Source organism: Anomaloglossus baeobatrachus, chromosome 2, assembly GCF_048569485.1.
Source record: "Anomaloglossus baeobatrachus isolate aAnoBae1 chromosome 2, aAnoBae1.hap1, whole genome shotgun sequence".
Taxonomy (NCBI): domain Eukaryota; kingdom Metazoa; phylum Chordata; class Amphibia; order Anura; family Aromobatidae; genus Anomaloglossus; species Anomaloglossus baeobatrachus.
The window spans coordinates 189,391,080-189,405,824 of record NC_134354.1 but is presented as its reverse complement, the minus strand read 5'-3'; the positions used below and the strand labels follow the sequence as shown (position 1 = coordinate 189,405,824).

General features: G+C 42.5%; 1 protein-coding gene across 1 annotated transcript in view; it reads right to left on the bottom strand.

Annotated features, from left to right (window-relative positions):
• NME7 (NME/NM23 family member 7) overlaps nucleotides 1–14,745 on the bottom strand; it is a 250,952-nt gene that overhangs the window by 72,088 nt on the left and 164,119 nt on the right. Inside the window, exons 9-10 of the mRNA XM_075335553.1 lie at nucleotides 9,159–9,227; nucleotides 2,801–2,902 (exon numbers count right to left, since the gene is read on the bottom strand). Of these exons, the coding sequence (XP_075191668.1) occupies nucleotides 2,801–2,902; nucleotides 9,159–9,227 (171 nt within the window). The remainder of the gene's footprint in view (nucleotides 1–2,800; nucleotides 2,903–9,158; nucleotides 9,228–14,745) is intronic.

Sequence of the window (14,745 nt, the reverse complement as noted above, 5' to 3'; positions counted from 1 at the left end):
AAGGGCTGGAGTGCTACTTCCAGGAAATGCTTCTCAGCCTATGGCTGAGAGGCACAGTGTATTTAAGGCATCCTCCCATTAAGGGAGGTACCTGCGCAACACCTCTAGTTAGTCAGTCACTGTTCTAGTCTGCTAGTTAGCTAGTTGTTAGGTCTTGAGTTCCTGTCCAGTTATCTCTGTGTCCGTTACCAGTAATTGCCTTCCCATACCTGTCTATCCCAGCCGTTCCTGTCTTTAACAACCTGTCCAGCCTGACTCAGACACCCCGCCTGTACCTGTCTATTCCTGAGTCCATCACCAGTCCTGGGGGTCAGCTGCCACCGGTCCCGGTCACTACCCTGGGAGTGGTACCTGGCGCCTGCCTCGCAGTGGGCACTTAGTTAAGCTCCTTCCACTAAAGGGTAAGCCCAGGTCATCCCTGTGGTCCAGTGAGTCCACTAATTCCGCTCACTGTCTCTACACCAGCCACGAGTGTTACATCTAGATTCTGCTGTTTCATAACCAAAGTGATATCCAGCACACTCAGCTCTACCATTCTTTGTCTTAGGTGCCAACAAGAAAATCCAGCTCTACTATTCCATGTGCTATCCAAATTATACACCTCCACTGTTCCATGCTATTCTACATGTCATTCAGTCCTGCCGTCCACGTGCTGTCCAGCTGGTCTCAATCAGTTGTTGGCAAAAAAGGAAGATCCTGCACTCATCTTGAAATGTAAAAAATCTAAATCCTTTATTTAATAAGATTACAATCCAAAATAATACAAAAAATAATCAGTATAAAAGGAAGCCTTATGAGCCATAAGGCTACTCTTTTCTTACTAGCTTTTTTGATCATATTGGATTTTAATGTTATTAAATAAAGGATTCAAACTTTTTATATTTGAACAAGAGTGCTGGACTTTCCTTTTCAGGCTTCAAATATAAAGATAAAAATGTTAATGTTATGGTGAAGAATCAACAACAAGTGGGACACAATTGTGAAGTTGAATGAAATTTATTGCTCATTTTAAACTTTTTAAAAAAAATAAAAAACTGAAAATTGGGGCGTGCAATATTATTCATCCCCTTTACTTTCAGTGCAGAAAACTCACTCTAGAAGTTCATTGAGGATCTCTGAATGATCCAATGTTGTCCAAAATGACTGATGATGATAAATATAATCCACCTGTGTGTAATGAAGTCTCCGTATAAATGCACCTGCTCTGTGATAGTCTCAGTATTCTGTTTAAAGCACAGATAGCATCATGAAGACCAAGGAACACAACAGACAGGTCTGAGATACTGTTGTGGAGAAGTTTAAAGCCAGATTTGGTTACAAAAAGATTTCCACAACTTTAAGCATCCCAAGGAGCACTGTGCAAGTGATCATATTGAAATGAAAGGGGTATCATACCAACTGCAAACTACCAAGACCCGGCCATCCATCCAAACAAGGAGAAGACTGATCAGAGATGCAGCCAAGAGGCCCATGATCACTCTAGATGAACTGCAGAGATCTACAGCTGAGGTGGGAGAGTCGGTTCATAGGACAACAATCAGTCGTACACTGCACAAATCTGCCCTTTATGGAAGAGTGGCAAGGAGAAAGCCATTTCTCAAAAATATCCATAAAAAGTGTTGCTTAAAGTTTGCCAGAAGCCACCTGGGAGACACACCAAACATGTGGAAGAAGGTGCTCTGGTTAGATGAAACCAACAGCGAACTATTTGGGCACAATACCAAACGATATGTTTGGTGTAAAAGCAACACAGCTCATCACCCTGAAAACACAATCCTCACTGTCAAACATGGTGGTGGCAGCATCATGGTTTGGGCCTTCTTTTCTTCAGCAGAGACAGGGAAGATAGTTAAAATTGATGGAAAGATGGATGGAGCCAAATACAGGACCATTCTTGAAGAAAACCTGTTGGAGTCTGCAAAAGACCTGAGACTGGGACAGAGATTTGTCTTTCAACAAGACAATGATTCCAAACAAAGCAAAATCTACAATGAAATGGTTCACAAATAAACGTATCCAGGTGTTAGAATGGCCAAGTCAAAGTCCAGACCTGAATCCAATCGAAAATCTGAAAAGAGCTGAAAGCTGCTGTTCACAAACACTCTCCATCCAACCTGACTCAGCTCCAGCTGTTTGCAAAGGAAGAATGGGCAAGAATTTCAGTCTCTCGATGTGCAAAACTGATAGAGACATACCCAAAGCGACTTGGAGCTGTAATCGCAGCAAAAGGTGGCGCTACAAAGCATTAACTTAAAGGGGACGAATAATATTGCACGCCTCCCTTTTCAGTTATTTTTTAAAAAAAGTTTAAAATAAGCAATCATTTTTGTTCAACTTCACAATTGTGTCCCACTTGCTGTTGATTCTTCACCATAACATTAACATTTTTATCTTTATGTTTGAAGCCTGAAATGTGGGAAAAGGTTGAAAAATTTAAGGGGGCTGAATACTTTCGCAAGGCACTGTATTAAATTCTTGGATGGTTAGTTGGAAACATTTTCCTTTATTCCAACTCAGTTGGACCATGCTGTACCAACGTATCTTGTCCGTCCGGCTATTCCAGACCTACGACTTATAGAATCCACTTCTCCAGGTGGGCATAGCATTCCCGTCACTTGTGAATACAAAAGACTAATACTGTGCAAATGTTGACATCAGTAGGACAACATCTTTTTTAAATGCAAATTTTTGCAGTTTTGCTGTGTAACAAAACTATAAGTTAGGTTCTTATAACTATGATAAAGTGTATAATATGATCTATACAAAAAATGTTTATAATCCTTCGGAGTGATTTACTTACAGGATCTGCAGGTCCACAAAACTCTCTAAATGACTTTGGGGCATCAGTCGCTTGTATTTCCATAGCTAAACAAGGACCAGCGCATAGTTCAACCACCATTTCCTAGGGAAAAGCAAGTTATTTTCCAGTTACTTGGTAATATATCAATATTCTGGATGCATAATGGAAGTTAGAAAGAAAACAAGTGATCATATTCAATCCACAACTAAAAACTGACTATGACAATATGAGGCAGAGCTTATAATGGTTTTAAGATTTGATAGACCTCACAGGTGTTAGTAACGCATTACTGTGCAGAATAGAACAGACCGCATAGAATAGGGAGGGCCTATGGTACGGAAATGGAGGTTTCTATATTCAATGGCTCTTTATTACTGTCAATGCACTTCAATCCTGCTCGTCCATGCTTCACTCCATTTTCTCAATTGTAATGCCACAGAATAAACGGATTTCTGAGACAAAAAAAAAGACATTCCGCAGAAGCAAAATCAGAGTGTATCTGTCTGCAGGATTTCACCCCCAAACTATATATTTGCACATATAGCTATTTAACAGACAACTCCAGCAATACAATTACATGACCAATTAGAAGCCACTGTCACTCCAGTTCTATTTCCCATGAAGCACTGATGCCTCCTGGAGTGACAGAAGTTTCGGATCTGCAAATAGGTCTTCAGCCTCATTTGCATACCAATTCCAACGCTGATTTCTCAGTAACGGAGGAACACACTGGACATATAAAAGTAATACTGGACTTGTCTTTGAAGTAGAGTATGTGCTTAGAAATATTTTTTTGTGAGTGACGGGAGCGTGGGGGCTGAAATCCTTCTGAGAGATTTAAGAATTTCTGGTGAAAATGTTTATTTTATTTTCCATGTCACCATCTACAGTTGAAACCAGAGGTTTCCATACACTATCTAAATATACACATATTTTTCACACACTTATACAGTTAGGTCCAGAAATATTTGGACAGTGACACAATTTTCGCGAGTTGGGCTCTGCATGCCACCACATTGGATTTGAAATGAAACCTCTACAACAGAATTCAAGTGCAGATTGTAACGTTTAATTTGAAGGTTTGAACAAAAATATCTAATAGAAATTGTAGGAATTGTACACATTTCTTTACAAACACTCCACATTTTAGGAGGTCAAAAGTAATTGGACAAATAAACCAAACCCAAACAAAATATTTTTATTTTCAATATTTTGTTGCGAATCCTTTGGAGGCAATCACTGCCTTAAGTCTGGAACCCATGGACATCACCAAACGCTGGGTTTCCTCCTTCTTAATGCTTTGCCAGGCCTTTACAGCCGCAGCCTTCAGGTCTTGCTTGTTTGTGGGTCTTTCCGTCTTAAGTCTGGATTTGAGCAAGTGAAATGCATGCTCAATTGGGTTAAGATCTGGTGATTGACTTGGCCATTGCAGAATGTTCCACTTTTTTGCACTCATGAACTCCTGGGTAGCTTTGGCTGTATGCTTGGGGTCATTGTCCATCTGTACTATGAAGCGCCATCCGATCAACTTTGCGGCATTTGGCTGAATCTGGGCTGAAAGTATATCCCGGTACACTTCAGAATTCATCCGGCTACTCTTGTCTGCTGTTATGTCATCAATAAACACAAGTGACCCAGTGCCATTGAAAGCCATGCATGCCCATGCCATCACGTTGCCTCCACCATGTTTTACAGAGGATGTGGTGTGCCTTGGATCATGTGCCGTTCCCTTTCTTCTCCAAACTTTTTTCTTCCCATCATTCTGGTACAGGTTGATCTTTGTCTCATCTGTCCATAGAATACTTTTCCAGAACTGAGCTGGCTTCATGAGGTGTTTTTCAGCAAATTTAACTCTGGCCTGTCTATTTTTGGAATTGATGAATGGTTTGCATCTAGATGTGAACCCTTTGTATTTACTTTCATGGAGTCTTCTCTTTACTGTTGACTTAGAGACAGATACACCTACTTCACTGAGAGTGTTCTGGACTTCAGTTGATGTTGTGAACTGGTTCTTCTTCACCAAAGAAAGTATAAAAAAAACCAAGGAGAAAATTGTAGAAAAAATACCCTGACTATAAATAAATAAATTTATTTATTTATAGTCAGGGTATTTTTTCTACAATTTTCTCCTTGGTTTTTTTCTAGTCTTGAGGCTGCAATTCACATGCTTGTAATGTTGCCTGTTTATTGAACATTTGTCACAGCTTAGTTTTTTGGTGTTTTTTACCAAAGAAAGTATGCGGCGATCATCCACCACTGTTGTCATCCGTGGACGCCCAGGCCTTTTTGAGTTCCCAAGCTCACCAGTCAATTCCTTTTTTCTCAGAATGTACCCGACTGTTGATTTTGCTACTCCAAGCATGTCTGCTATCTCTCTGATGGATTTTTTCTTTTTTTTCAGCCTCAGGATGTTCTGCTTCACCTCAATTGAGAGTTCCTTAGACCGCATGTTGTCTGGTCACAGCAACAGCTTCCAAATGCAAATCCACACACCTGTAATCAACCCCAGATCTTTTAACTACTTCATTGATTACAGGTTAACGAGGGAGACGCCTTCAGAGTTTATTGCAGCCCTTAGAGTCCCTTGTCCAATTACTTTTGGTCCCTTGAAAAAGAGGAGGCTATGCATTACAGAGCTATGATTCCTAAACCCTTTCTCCGATTTGGATGTGAAAACTCTCATATTGCAGCTGGGAGTGTGCACTTTCAGCCCATATTATATATATAATTGTATTTCTGAACATGTTTTTGTAAACAGCTAAAATAACAAAACTTGTGTCACTGTCCAAATATTTCTGGCCCTGACTGTACACACGTTTTTCTCACTATCTGACATGAAATCAGAATAAACCTTTCTCGTTTTAGGTCAATTAGGAACCAAAATAATTTATATTTGACAAATGTCAGAATAATGAAAGGGAAAGAATGTTTTAAGGCATTTTTATTACTTTCTGCAAAGTCAAAAGTTTACATACACTTAAGCGGGCTTTACACACAGCGACATCGCTAGCAATTTCGCTGGTGAAAGCACCCGTTCCCGTCGGATGTGCGTCACGGGCAAATCGCTGCCCGTGGCGCACAACATCGCTTACACACGTCACACATACTTACCTGCTTAGCGACGTCGCTGCGGCTGGCGAACCGCCTCCTTTCTAAGGGGGCGGTTCATTCGGCGTCACAGCGGCGTCACTAAGCGGCCACCCAATAGAAGCGGAGAGGCGGAGATGAGCGGGCCGAACTTCCCGGCCACCATCTTCCTTCCTCATTGCGGGCAGCCGCAGGTACGATGATGTTCCTCGTTCCTGCAGTGTCACACAGCAATGTGTGCTGCCGCAGGAACGATGAACTATCTGCGTCCTGCAACAGCAACGATAATCGGGATTAGAACAAGCGGACAACGATCAACGAAATGGTGAGTAATTTTGATCGTTAATGGTCGTTCGTGCGTTTCACATGCAACGATGTTGCTTACGAGGCTGGATGTACGTCACGATTTCCGTGGCCCCAACGACATCTCTTTAGCAATGCCGTTGCGTGTAAAGCCCGCTTAAGAGTACTATGCCTTTAAACAACATGAGACAGCCCATATGATGAAGACATGTCTTTGGAAACTTCTGATTTAGTGGCAATATCTAAGTTAATTAGAGACACAGCTGTGGAAGTATTTTAGTGCACACCTGAAACACACTGCTTCTTTGTATAGCATCATGGGAAAGTCAAAAGAAATCAGCCAAGATCTCAGGAACAGAATTGTGGACTGGTTCATCCTTGGGTGCAATTTCCAGATACCTGAAGATGCCTCATTCATCTGTACAAACAATTATACGCAAGTAAAAACAAGATGAGAATCTCCAGCCAAACGTGTTTTGCTCAGACATGTACATATCAACCAAGAACAAAAGTAAAAAAAACTTGTGGAGATGCAGGCGGAAGCTGGTAAATTATCCACAGTGAAACGAGTACTTTATCAACATGGGCTTAAAGGCCACTCTGCCAGGAAGAAGCCAATACTCCAAAAGAAACATAAAAAAGCCAGATTAATGATTGCTAATGTACACAGGAACAAAGACCTTCATTTTTGGAGACATGTCCTGCGGTCTGCCAAAAATAAAATTGAACAATTTGGCCACAATGACAATCATTACATTTGGATGAGAAAGGGAAAAGCTTTGAAGCCTAAGAACAACGTCCCAACTGTGAAACATGGGGGTGAAAGCATCATGTTGTGAGGTTGTTTTGCTGCAGGAGGGACTGGTGCACTTCACAAAATAGATGGCATCATGAGGAAAGAAGATTATGTGTCAATACTGAAGCAACACATCAGGACATCACCCAGGAACTTAAAGCTTGGGCGGAAATGGGTCTTCCAAATGGATAATAAACCAAAGCATACTGCCAAACTGGTTACAAAGTGGCTTAAGGATAACAAAAGTCAATGTTTTGGAGTGGCCATCTCAAATCCCTGATCTCAATCCTATTGAAAATTTATGGGCAAAGCTGAAAAGGCTGGTGCGAGCAAAGGCGACCTATAAACATGGCTCAGTTACATCAGTTCTGTCATGAGGAATGGACCCAAATTCTTACTAACTATTGTGAGAAGCATTTGACCCAAGTCATACAGTTTAACGGAAATGGTATCAAATGTATGTAAACTTTTGACTTTGCAGAAAGTAATAAAAATGCCTTAAAACATTCTCTCTCCGTCATTCTGCCATTTGGCAAATATAAATAATTTTGGTTTCTAATTGACCTAAAACAGGAAAGGTTTATTCTGATTTCATGTCAGATAGTGAGAAAAACATGCAGATGTGTATTTTAGATCTACAGTATGTAAACTTCTGGTTTCAACTGTAGATGGTGACATGGAAAATAAAATAAACATTTTCACCAGAAATTCTTAAATCTCTCAGAAGGATTTCAGCCCACCCCACTTATAAAACATAAGAAAAACATGCATCTGTGTCTTTTTAGATAGTGTATGTAAACTTCTGTTTTCAACTGTACACTATATACCGTAACTAAAAAAAAAATCTGTTTTCTATAGTTCAAATTGCAGGATTTCTTTTGAAAAGAGTTGTCGTTTAATTATATTTAATTGATAACCTCTTTAACAGACATGAAAAATGAAAACAAGACCATAAAATCTTAAAACAATGTTTATTTAACAATATATATATTTTTTTTAAATAAGTCATTTTATGATGACATGTTTGCCTAAAATACCTCCAAACTGAAGGGAAGCCATATGATCATGAAGATCTACAGTTTGTACATATTGTCTCCATTTAACATTTTTCAGAAATAAATATTATCTTCCCTTCACTGACTTCCCATTATCCGTTGCCCAAAGACTTCAGTTCAAAACCCTAACCATGATATACAAAGCCGTCCACAACCTGTCTCCTCCATACATCTGTGACCTAGTCTCCTGGTACCTACCTGCACACAACCTCAGATATTTACAAGATCTCCTTCTCTCCTACCACCACATCTGCTCTTCTCACACCCGCATACAAGATTTCTCCGATGCATGTCTCATACTCTGGAACTCTCTACAACATATCAGACTCTAGCCTACCGCAAAAACCTTCAAAAAGAACCCGAACACCCACCTCTTCCGACAAGCCTACAACCTGCAGTAACCCTCAGTCCACTATACCGCTGCACGACCAGCTCTACCCTCACCTACTATATCCTCACCCATCCCCTGTAGACTGTGAGCCCTCGCGGGCAGGGGCATCTCTCCTCCTGTACCAGTCTGTGCCTTGTATTGTTTATGATTATTGCACTTGTTTTATTATGTAGACAACCCCTTTTAACTTGTAAAGTGCCATGGAATACATGGCGCTATAATAATAAATAATAATGAATTGTCAAGTGGCTTATATTAATGTTTCTAGGTTGTTATGTCGTCATGGATAATACAGACCTTAGCTGGGGCCTAGTTGTTGACAGCAGGTAATCTCTGAAATGATGGCCTTCTGTTGTAAACATTGGGGAATTCTAAAATTTCATGGTACAGGACAACTACAGGCTTACAATTTTGTGTATACATCTTCTATGCAGACTAGCGGACTATGTGTTTCCAAGGTTATAGGCAAGCAACAAACTCGTATATTAATGTCGTGTGACCAAGAAATTGTGCGGTGCTCCCTTTATTTGCTCTGTTTACTACTGTGAAGGGATCAGATGGAAGCAATCCTTGTAACCTTCTTCATCTCCATGCTCATCTTCCCACTGACAGAATTAGAGGGGCAGGTGGAAACGATTTTTTGTAGTCTTCCATCTCCCCAATCTTCTTTCTACCCTACAGACAATAGGACAAGGGGCAGTTTGTGGGCCTCGGAATTACACTTACTGTGTACTCAGCTACTACTCCTTTGTAAACTTCATAGAATTCTTCAGCATTGGCTTTCTCCATGGTAAACTGAAACATAAGCAAAGAACAAGATAATCCAAAACCAGATTACATGTTAAGTGAACACTATTCAATTACATCTATTTGTGGAGTGCTGAGAAAGACTCCGGGCTCTGACAATGACATTGTAAGATAGCTCTGAACTGAAAAGTTACACGAGACTTTTGGTCACAGAACGTTGCCTTTTGTGTCCTACAACCCCAATTCTAAAACTGCTGAGACATTGTGTACAATGTAAAGAAAAGAAAAATGCAATGATGTGGAAATCTCCTACAGCTATATTCTATTCACTACAGAATATAGATCATATATCAAAAAGTAGTTAAATGGTTTGTCTACATAGTTCCATAGGTTGAAAAAAGATCTAGGTCCATCTAGTTCACCCTTTCTCCACCAATTATACATTTTGTCATTAAGTCATTTATAACTAACAATGTTAAGTGTACTAAGGAAATCATCCAGCCCTTTTTTAAAAGCTGTTATACTGTCTTGTGGTAGGGCATTCCACAGTCTGACTGCTCTAAGTGTAAAGAACTCTTTTCTGTTTAGCTGCCAGAATCATCTTTCTTCCACCCGCAGTGAGTGCCCCCTGATCTTTAGTATTGTCTTTGGAAGGAATAAGTCATGTGCCAGTCCTTTATAATTGACCACACATGTATTTATACATATAAATGAGATCTCCTCTGAGATCTTTTTTTTCTAAGCTAAACAAATCCAACTTTTTCAACCTCTCATCACATGGGAGGCCTTCCATTCCTTGAAGTAGTCTAGTTACCGGCCTTTGAACTGCCTCTAACCCTTTAGAGCCCAAAACTGGATTCCATATTCTAGATGTGTCTAGTTAATTAAAATTTTAATTTTATAGGGTTAAATTAGTTATGTAAAAACTAGAAGAGCATTTCCTGTGTCGGCAAGTGAGGAGCACTAGTCGACGTCTGAATTCAATAGCATAACCAGTCATATTCTCTGCCTACATATCGGAAAGTCCTATTTCTCTTTGACCTACACAGATAATGTTTTCTGAATTAGATTAAAATTGAAGAAGAAGCTGCCATGAAATGTCTAGTGGAGCGTGAAACTAAGGCCAGCATCACACGCTACGATATATTGGGCGATATGTCGTTGGGGGTCACGGATTCCGTGATGCACATCCGGCATCGTTAGAGATATCGTAGCGGGTGACAGCTACGAACGACTGTGAACGAGCAAAAATACTCACCTTATCGTTGCTCGTTGACACGTTGTTCATTTTCATAAAGTCGTTCCTCCTTCTGTGCGCCGGTTGTTCGTCGTTCCTGAGGCAGCACACATCGATCCATGTGACACCCCGGGAACGACGAAAACAGCTTACTTGCGTCCTTCCGGTAATGCGGAAGGAAGGAGGTGGGTAGGATGTTACGTCCCGCTCATCTCCGCCCCTCCGCTTCTATTGGGCGGCCGCTGTGTGACGTTGCTGTGACGCCGAACGTCCCTCCCCCTTCGGGAAGAGGATGTTCGCCGCCCACAGCGAGGTCGTTCAGGAGGTAAGTAGTGTGACGGAGGTTAAAGACTTTGTGCGCCACGGGCAACAAATTGCCTGTGACGCACAAACGATGGGGGCGGGTGCGATCGTTCATGCGATCGCACGATATATCATCCCGTGTGACGCCAGCCTAAGGGGCCCTTTGCACACTACGACATCACAGGTGCGATGTCGGTGGAATCAAATCGAAAGTGACGCTCTTCCGGCGTCGCTCTCGACATCGTAGTGTGTAAATCGTTTTAACTACGATTACCGAGCGCAAAAGCGTCGGTAACGTATAATCGGTGTAGTGTCGGTCATTTTCATTATTTTGGCTGCTGCGACGGTAAGATGTTGTTCCTCGTTCCTGCGGCAGCACACATCGCTGTGTATGAAGTCGCAGGAGCGAGGAACATCTCCTTACCTGCATTCCGCCTGCAGTGAGGAAGGTAGGAGGTGGGCAGGATGCTTATGTCCCGCTCATCTCCGCCCCTCCGCTTCTATTGGCCGCCTGCCATGTGACGTCACTGTGACGCCACACGACCCGCCACCTTAGGAAGGAGGTGGGTCGCCGGCAAGAGCGACGTTGCAGGGCAGGTAAGTGCATGTGAAGCTGCCGTAGCGATAATGTTTGCTACGGCTGCTATCACAAGATATCGCAGCTGCAACGGGGGCGGGGACTATCGCGCTCGGCATCGCAGCATCGGCTTGCGATGTTGTAGTGTGCAAAGGGCCCCTAAGGATCAGGCTACAATCAGATGTCAAATATACACGGTGGGCTTGATTCATCAAGACCAGTATTTTTCATGCTGGGCTTGTTGGAGTGGAGTGATGGAGTCAGAGACTCCAGATTCATGACCTCTTCATGAAACAGGAGCGCCTGACAAAAGTATATAACCTAAAGCCAGTGCTATAATGGCACTATCAGGCTGATTCTCTACATACCTGTAGTGGTCATCTCAGATGTTTAGGTTTCGAAATAAAAAAAGTAAACTTTATAAAATGAGCTGCTTGTTGACTGACAGTTGCAATGGAGCAGATCATATATTCATAGATATCCCCTCCCTCTGTTAAAATTAGCATAAGTTTATACAAACGATTCACTTTGTCTGTGGAAGGACCTGTGGTGAGGTCATACCCTTTGAGGTTCTAGCCCCCTTCTTATTACCTTGAAAGAAGACAAAGATTTATCCTTCCCCCACGAACTAGTGACTAGAAGGTATTGACTTAAACACATCCATACAATACCATTTCTCCTCCTCATCATCTTTTGGCTCATCACAGAATGATGGAAGTACAATCTTATGGGACAAATGAAATTTGGACACTAATTTCGGAAGGTATGCTGGGTCAGGTCTTAACACCACCCTGTTTTCAAAGAATTGCGTGAAGGGAGGGTCAATTGATAGGGCCTGAATGTCACTGACCCTGCGGGCCGAAGTCAGGGCTACCAGGAGGACAGTCTTAAGAGAGGAATTTTACCGACATAGAATCTAAAGGTTCAAACGGGGGACCTGTCAGGGCTGCCAACACTACATTAAGGTCCCAAGGAGGTAGGGCTAGCATACGCTTAGGTTTGAGATGGGAACTGGCTTTAATAAACCTGGCCACCCATCGGTTCCCCGCCAGATCATAATTATACAGGGCCACTAACGCTGAAACCTTAACTTTAAGCGTACTAACTGACAGGCCCTGTTTTAAACCTCTTTGCAGAAATTCCAAAACTGAGCTTATTGGTACCTCTCTTGTGAGGCTAGCACCCGCAGACGACAGAATTTTTTTCCAGGATCTACAATATATTTTCATGATCACCGGTTTTCTACTTAGTAATAAGGTGGAAACCAAATTCGGGGAAAACCCCCTGCTACTCAGTAGTGCCCTCTCAAATTCCAGGCCGTCAAGTGTAATCTGTCTGTCGGAGGATGGAAGGCCGGCCCATGGGAAAGGAGATCCGGGATCTCCGGGAGAACCCAGGGACTGGATATCGACATCTGAGTCAGCCAAAAAAACCCATGGTCTCTTTTGGCCAGAAGGGAGCTATGAGAATAACCCTCGCTTTGTTGTCCCTGATCTTCTTCAGGACTGTAGGAAGTAGCAGTAATGGGGGAAAGGCGTAGGCTAGGTCAAAGTCCCATTTCGTTAATAGGGAGTCTACAGCGTTCGGTTGCTCCCTGGGGTTCAGAGACCAAAATTGACGAACCTTCCTGTTCTGTTTGGTGGCGAATAAATCTATTACCGGAGTACCCCATTTTTCTGCTATGTGTTCGAAAATGGATTATTTGAGGACCCACTCCCCCGTCTCAGCTAAGTGCAGCTCAGGAAATCTGCCATGTAATTTTCTTTTCCTCTTATGTGTACCGTCGATAGTGACAGTAAATGCGTCTCTGCTAACTGCAGGAGTCTTGTCTGTTATAGTCATGAGGGCCCTGGACCTCGTGCCCCCCTGATCATTCAGATAAGCCACCGTCACCTGATTGTCTGACAATATTTGTGTATGATGACCTGTCATTAAGGGCAGGCGATTTAGGACTGCACGCTCCATGACTAAGAGTTCCCCGACATTTGAGGAAGATGCTGCCTTTTGTGTTGACCAAAGTCCCTGAATGAGATGGTCTTGTAGGTGAGCCCCCCAGCTCGTGACACTTGCATCCGTGGTAACTACTTTGGACACAGCAACAGACCATAGAACCCCTCTCATTAGGTTCCTCCTGTCCAGCCACCACTGAAGGGAGCTTATGAAATCTGGTTGCAGTATTATTCGTTTGTCCAACTTGTCTCCCAGAATCGCCTGATTCCTCAAAATGTCCCACTGGAGGGCTCTGGTATGCCCTTTGGCCCAAAGGACTGCTGGAATGGTTCATGTCAGGGAGCCCAGGAGAGACATAGTGTCCCTGAGAGACATTTTTGGAGACATTACTGTCTGAAGCACCAGACTGTGGATCTTTTTTACCTTGGTGGAAGGAAGACGATTTTCCTGTACGACAGAGTCCAGAGTTAGCCTCAAGAAGGTCTGTACTCTGTTTGGCTCCAATCTTGAACGTCAAAAGGAAACTGGAGAAAAAACAGGTTTTTTTGCCGCGCTTGAAGACCACAGACATTGGTGTCAAACAGATGATTCTTTTTATTTCATTCCTACGCGTTTTGGAGACCCCAACTGTCTCCTTCTTCAGGGAAAAGGGTTATTTTCCCTGAAGAAGGAGACAGTTGGGGTCTCCGAAACGCGTAGGAATGAAATAAAAAGAATCATCTGTTTGACACCAATGTCTGTGGTCTTCAAGCGCGGCAAAAAACCTGTTTTTTCTCCAGTTTCCTTTTGACGTTCAACTTGTGCAACAGGGCTGCTGCTGGACCGCTCAGGCGCTCACTCTTTGCTGTTAAAGGAGTTGTGACTGGCACAACCCGATCAGGTGAGTGCACCACTTCTATATGATTTTGCTCAATATATCGGGTAAGACCCTATTGCGCCTTTTCTCTCCTATTTAGTTTTGGCTCCAATCTTGACTTGTCCCAGTTCAGGATCCAGCCCAGATGTTTCAACTTACCAGACTTCCTGAAGGATGAGGGAACAATGGCTGTGCAACCAGGAAGTTGTCGAGATATGGGATTACAAGGACCTTTTTTCCCTGCAGATGAGCTGTAATCTCTAACATGAGTTTTGTGAACACCCGTGGGGCAATTGCCAGGCCGAAGCGCAGGGCCCTGTATTGCAAGTGCCTGATAGTTCCAACCTGAGATATTTCTGAAACCGAGGGTCTATTGGGATGTGATAATAAGCGTCTTTTAAGTCCAGAACAGTCATGTGGCAATCTGGGAACAGAGATTTTATGGTGGACTTTATGGACTCCATCTTGAAGAATAAAATCTGTAGATGTTTGATTATCCCCTTTAAATTTATGATGGTGCGAAAGGTATTGCCTTGTTCTTTTACCAAAAAGAGAGGGGAATAAAACCCCTCTCCTACCTCGCCTACTGGGACTTCCATTAGGACCGATTTCCCTAACAGATTTCTTATCTCCACCTCTAGAG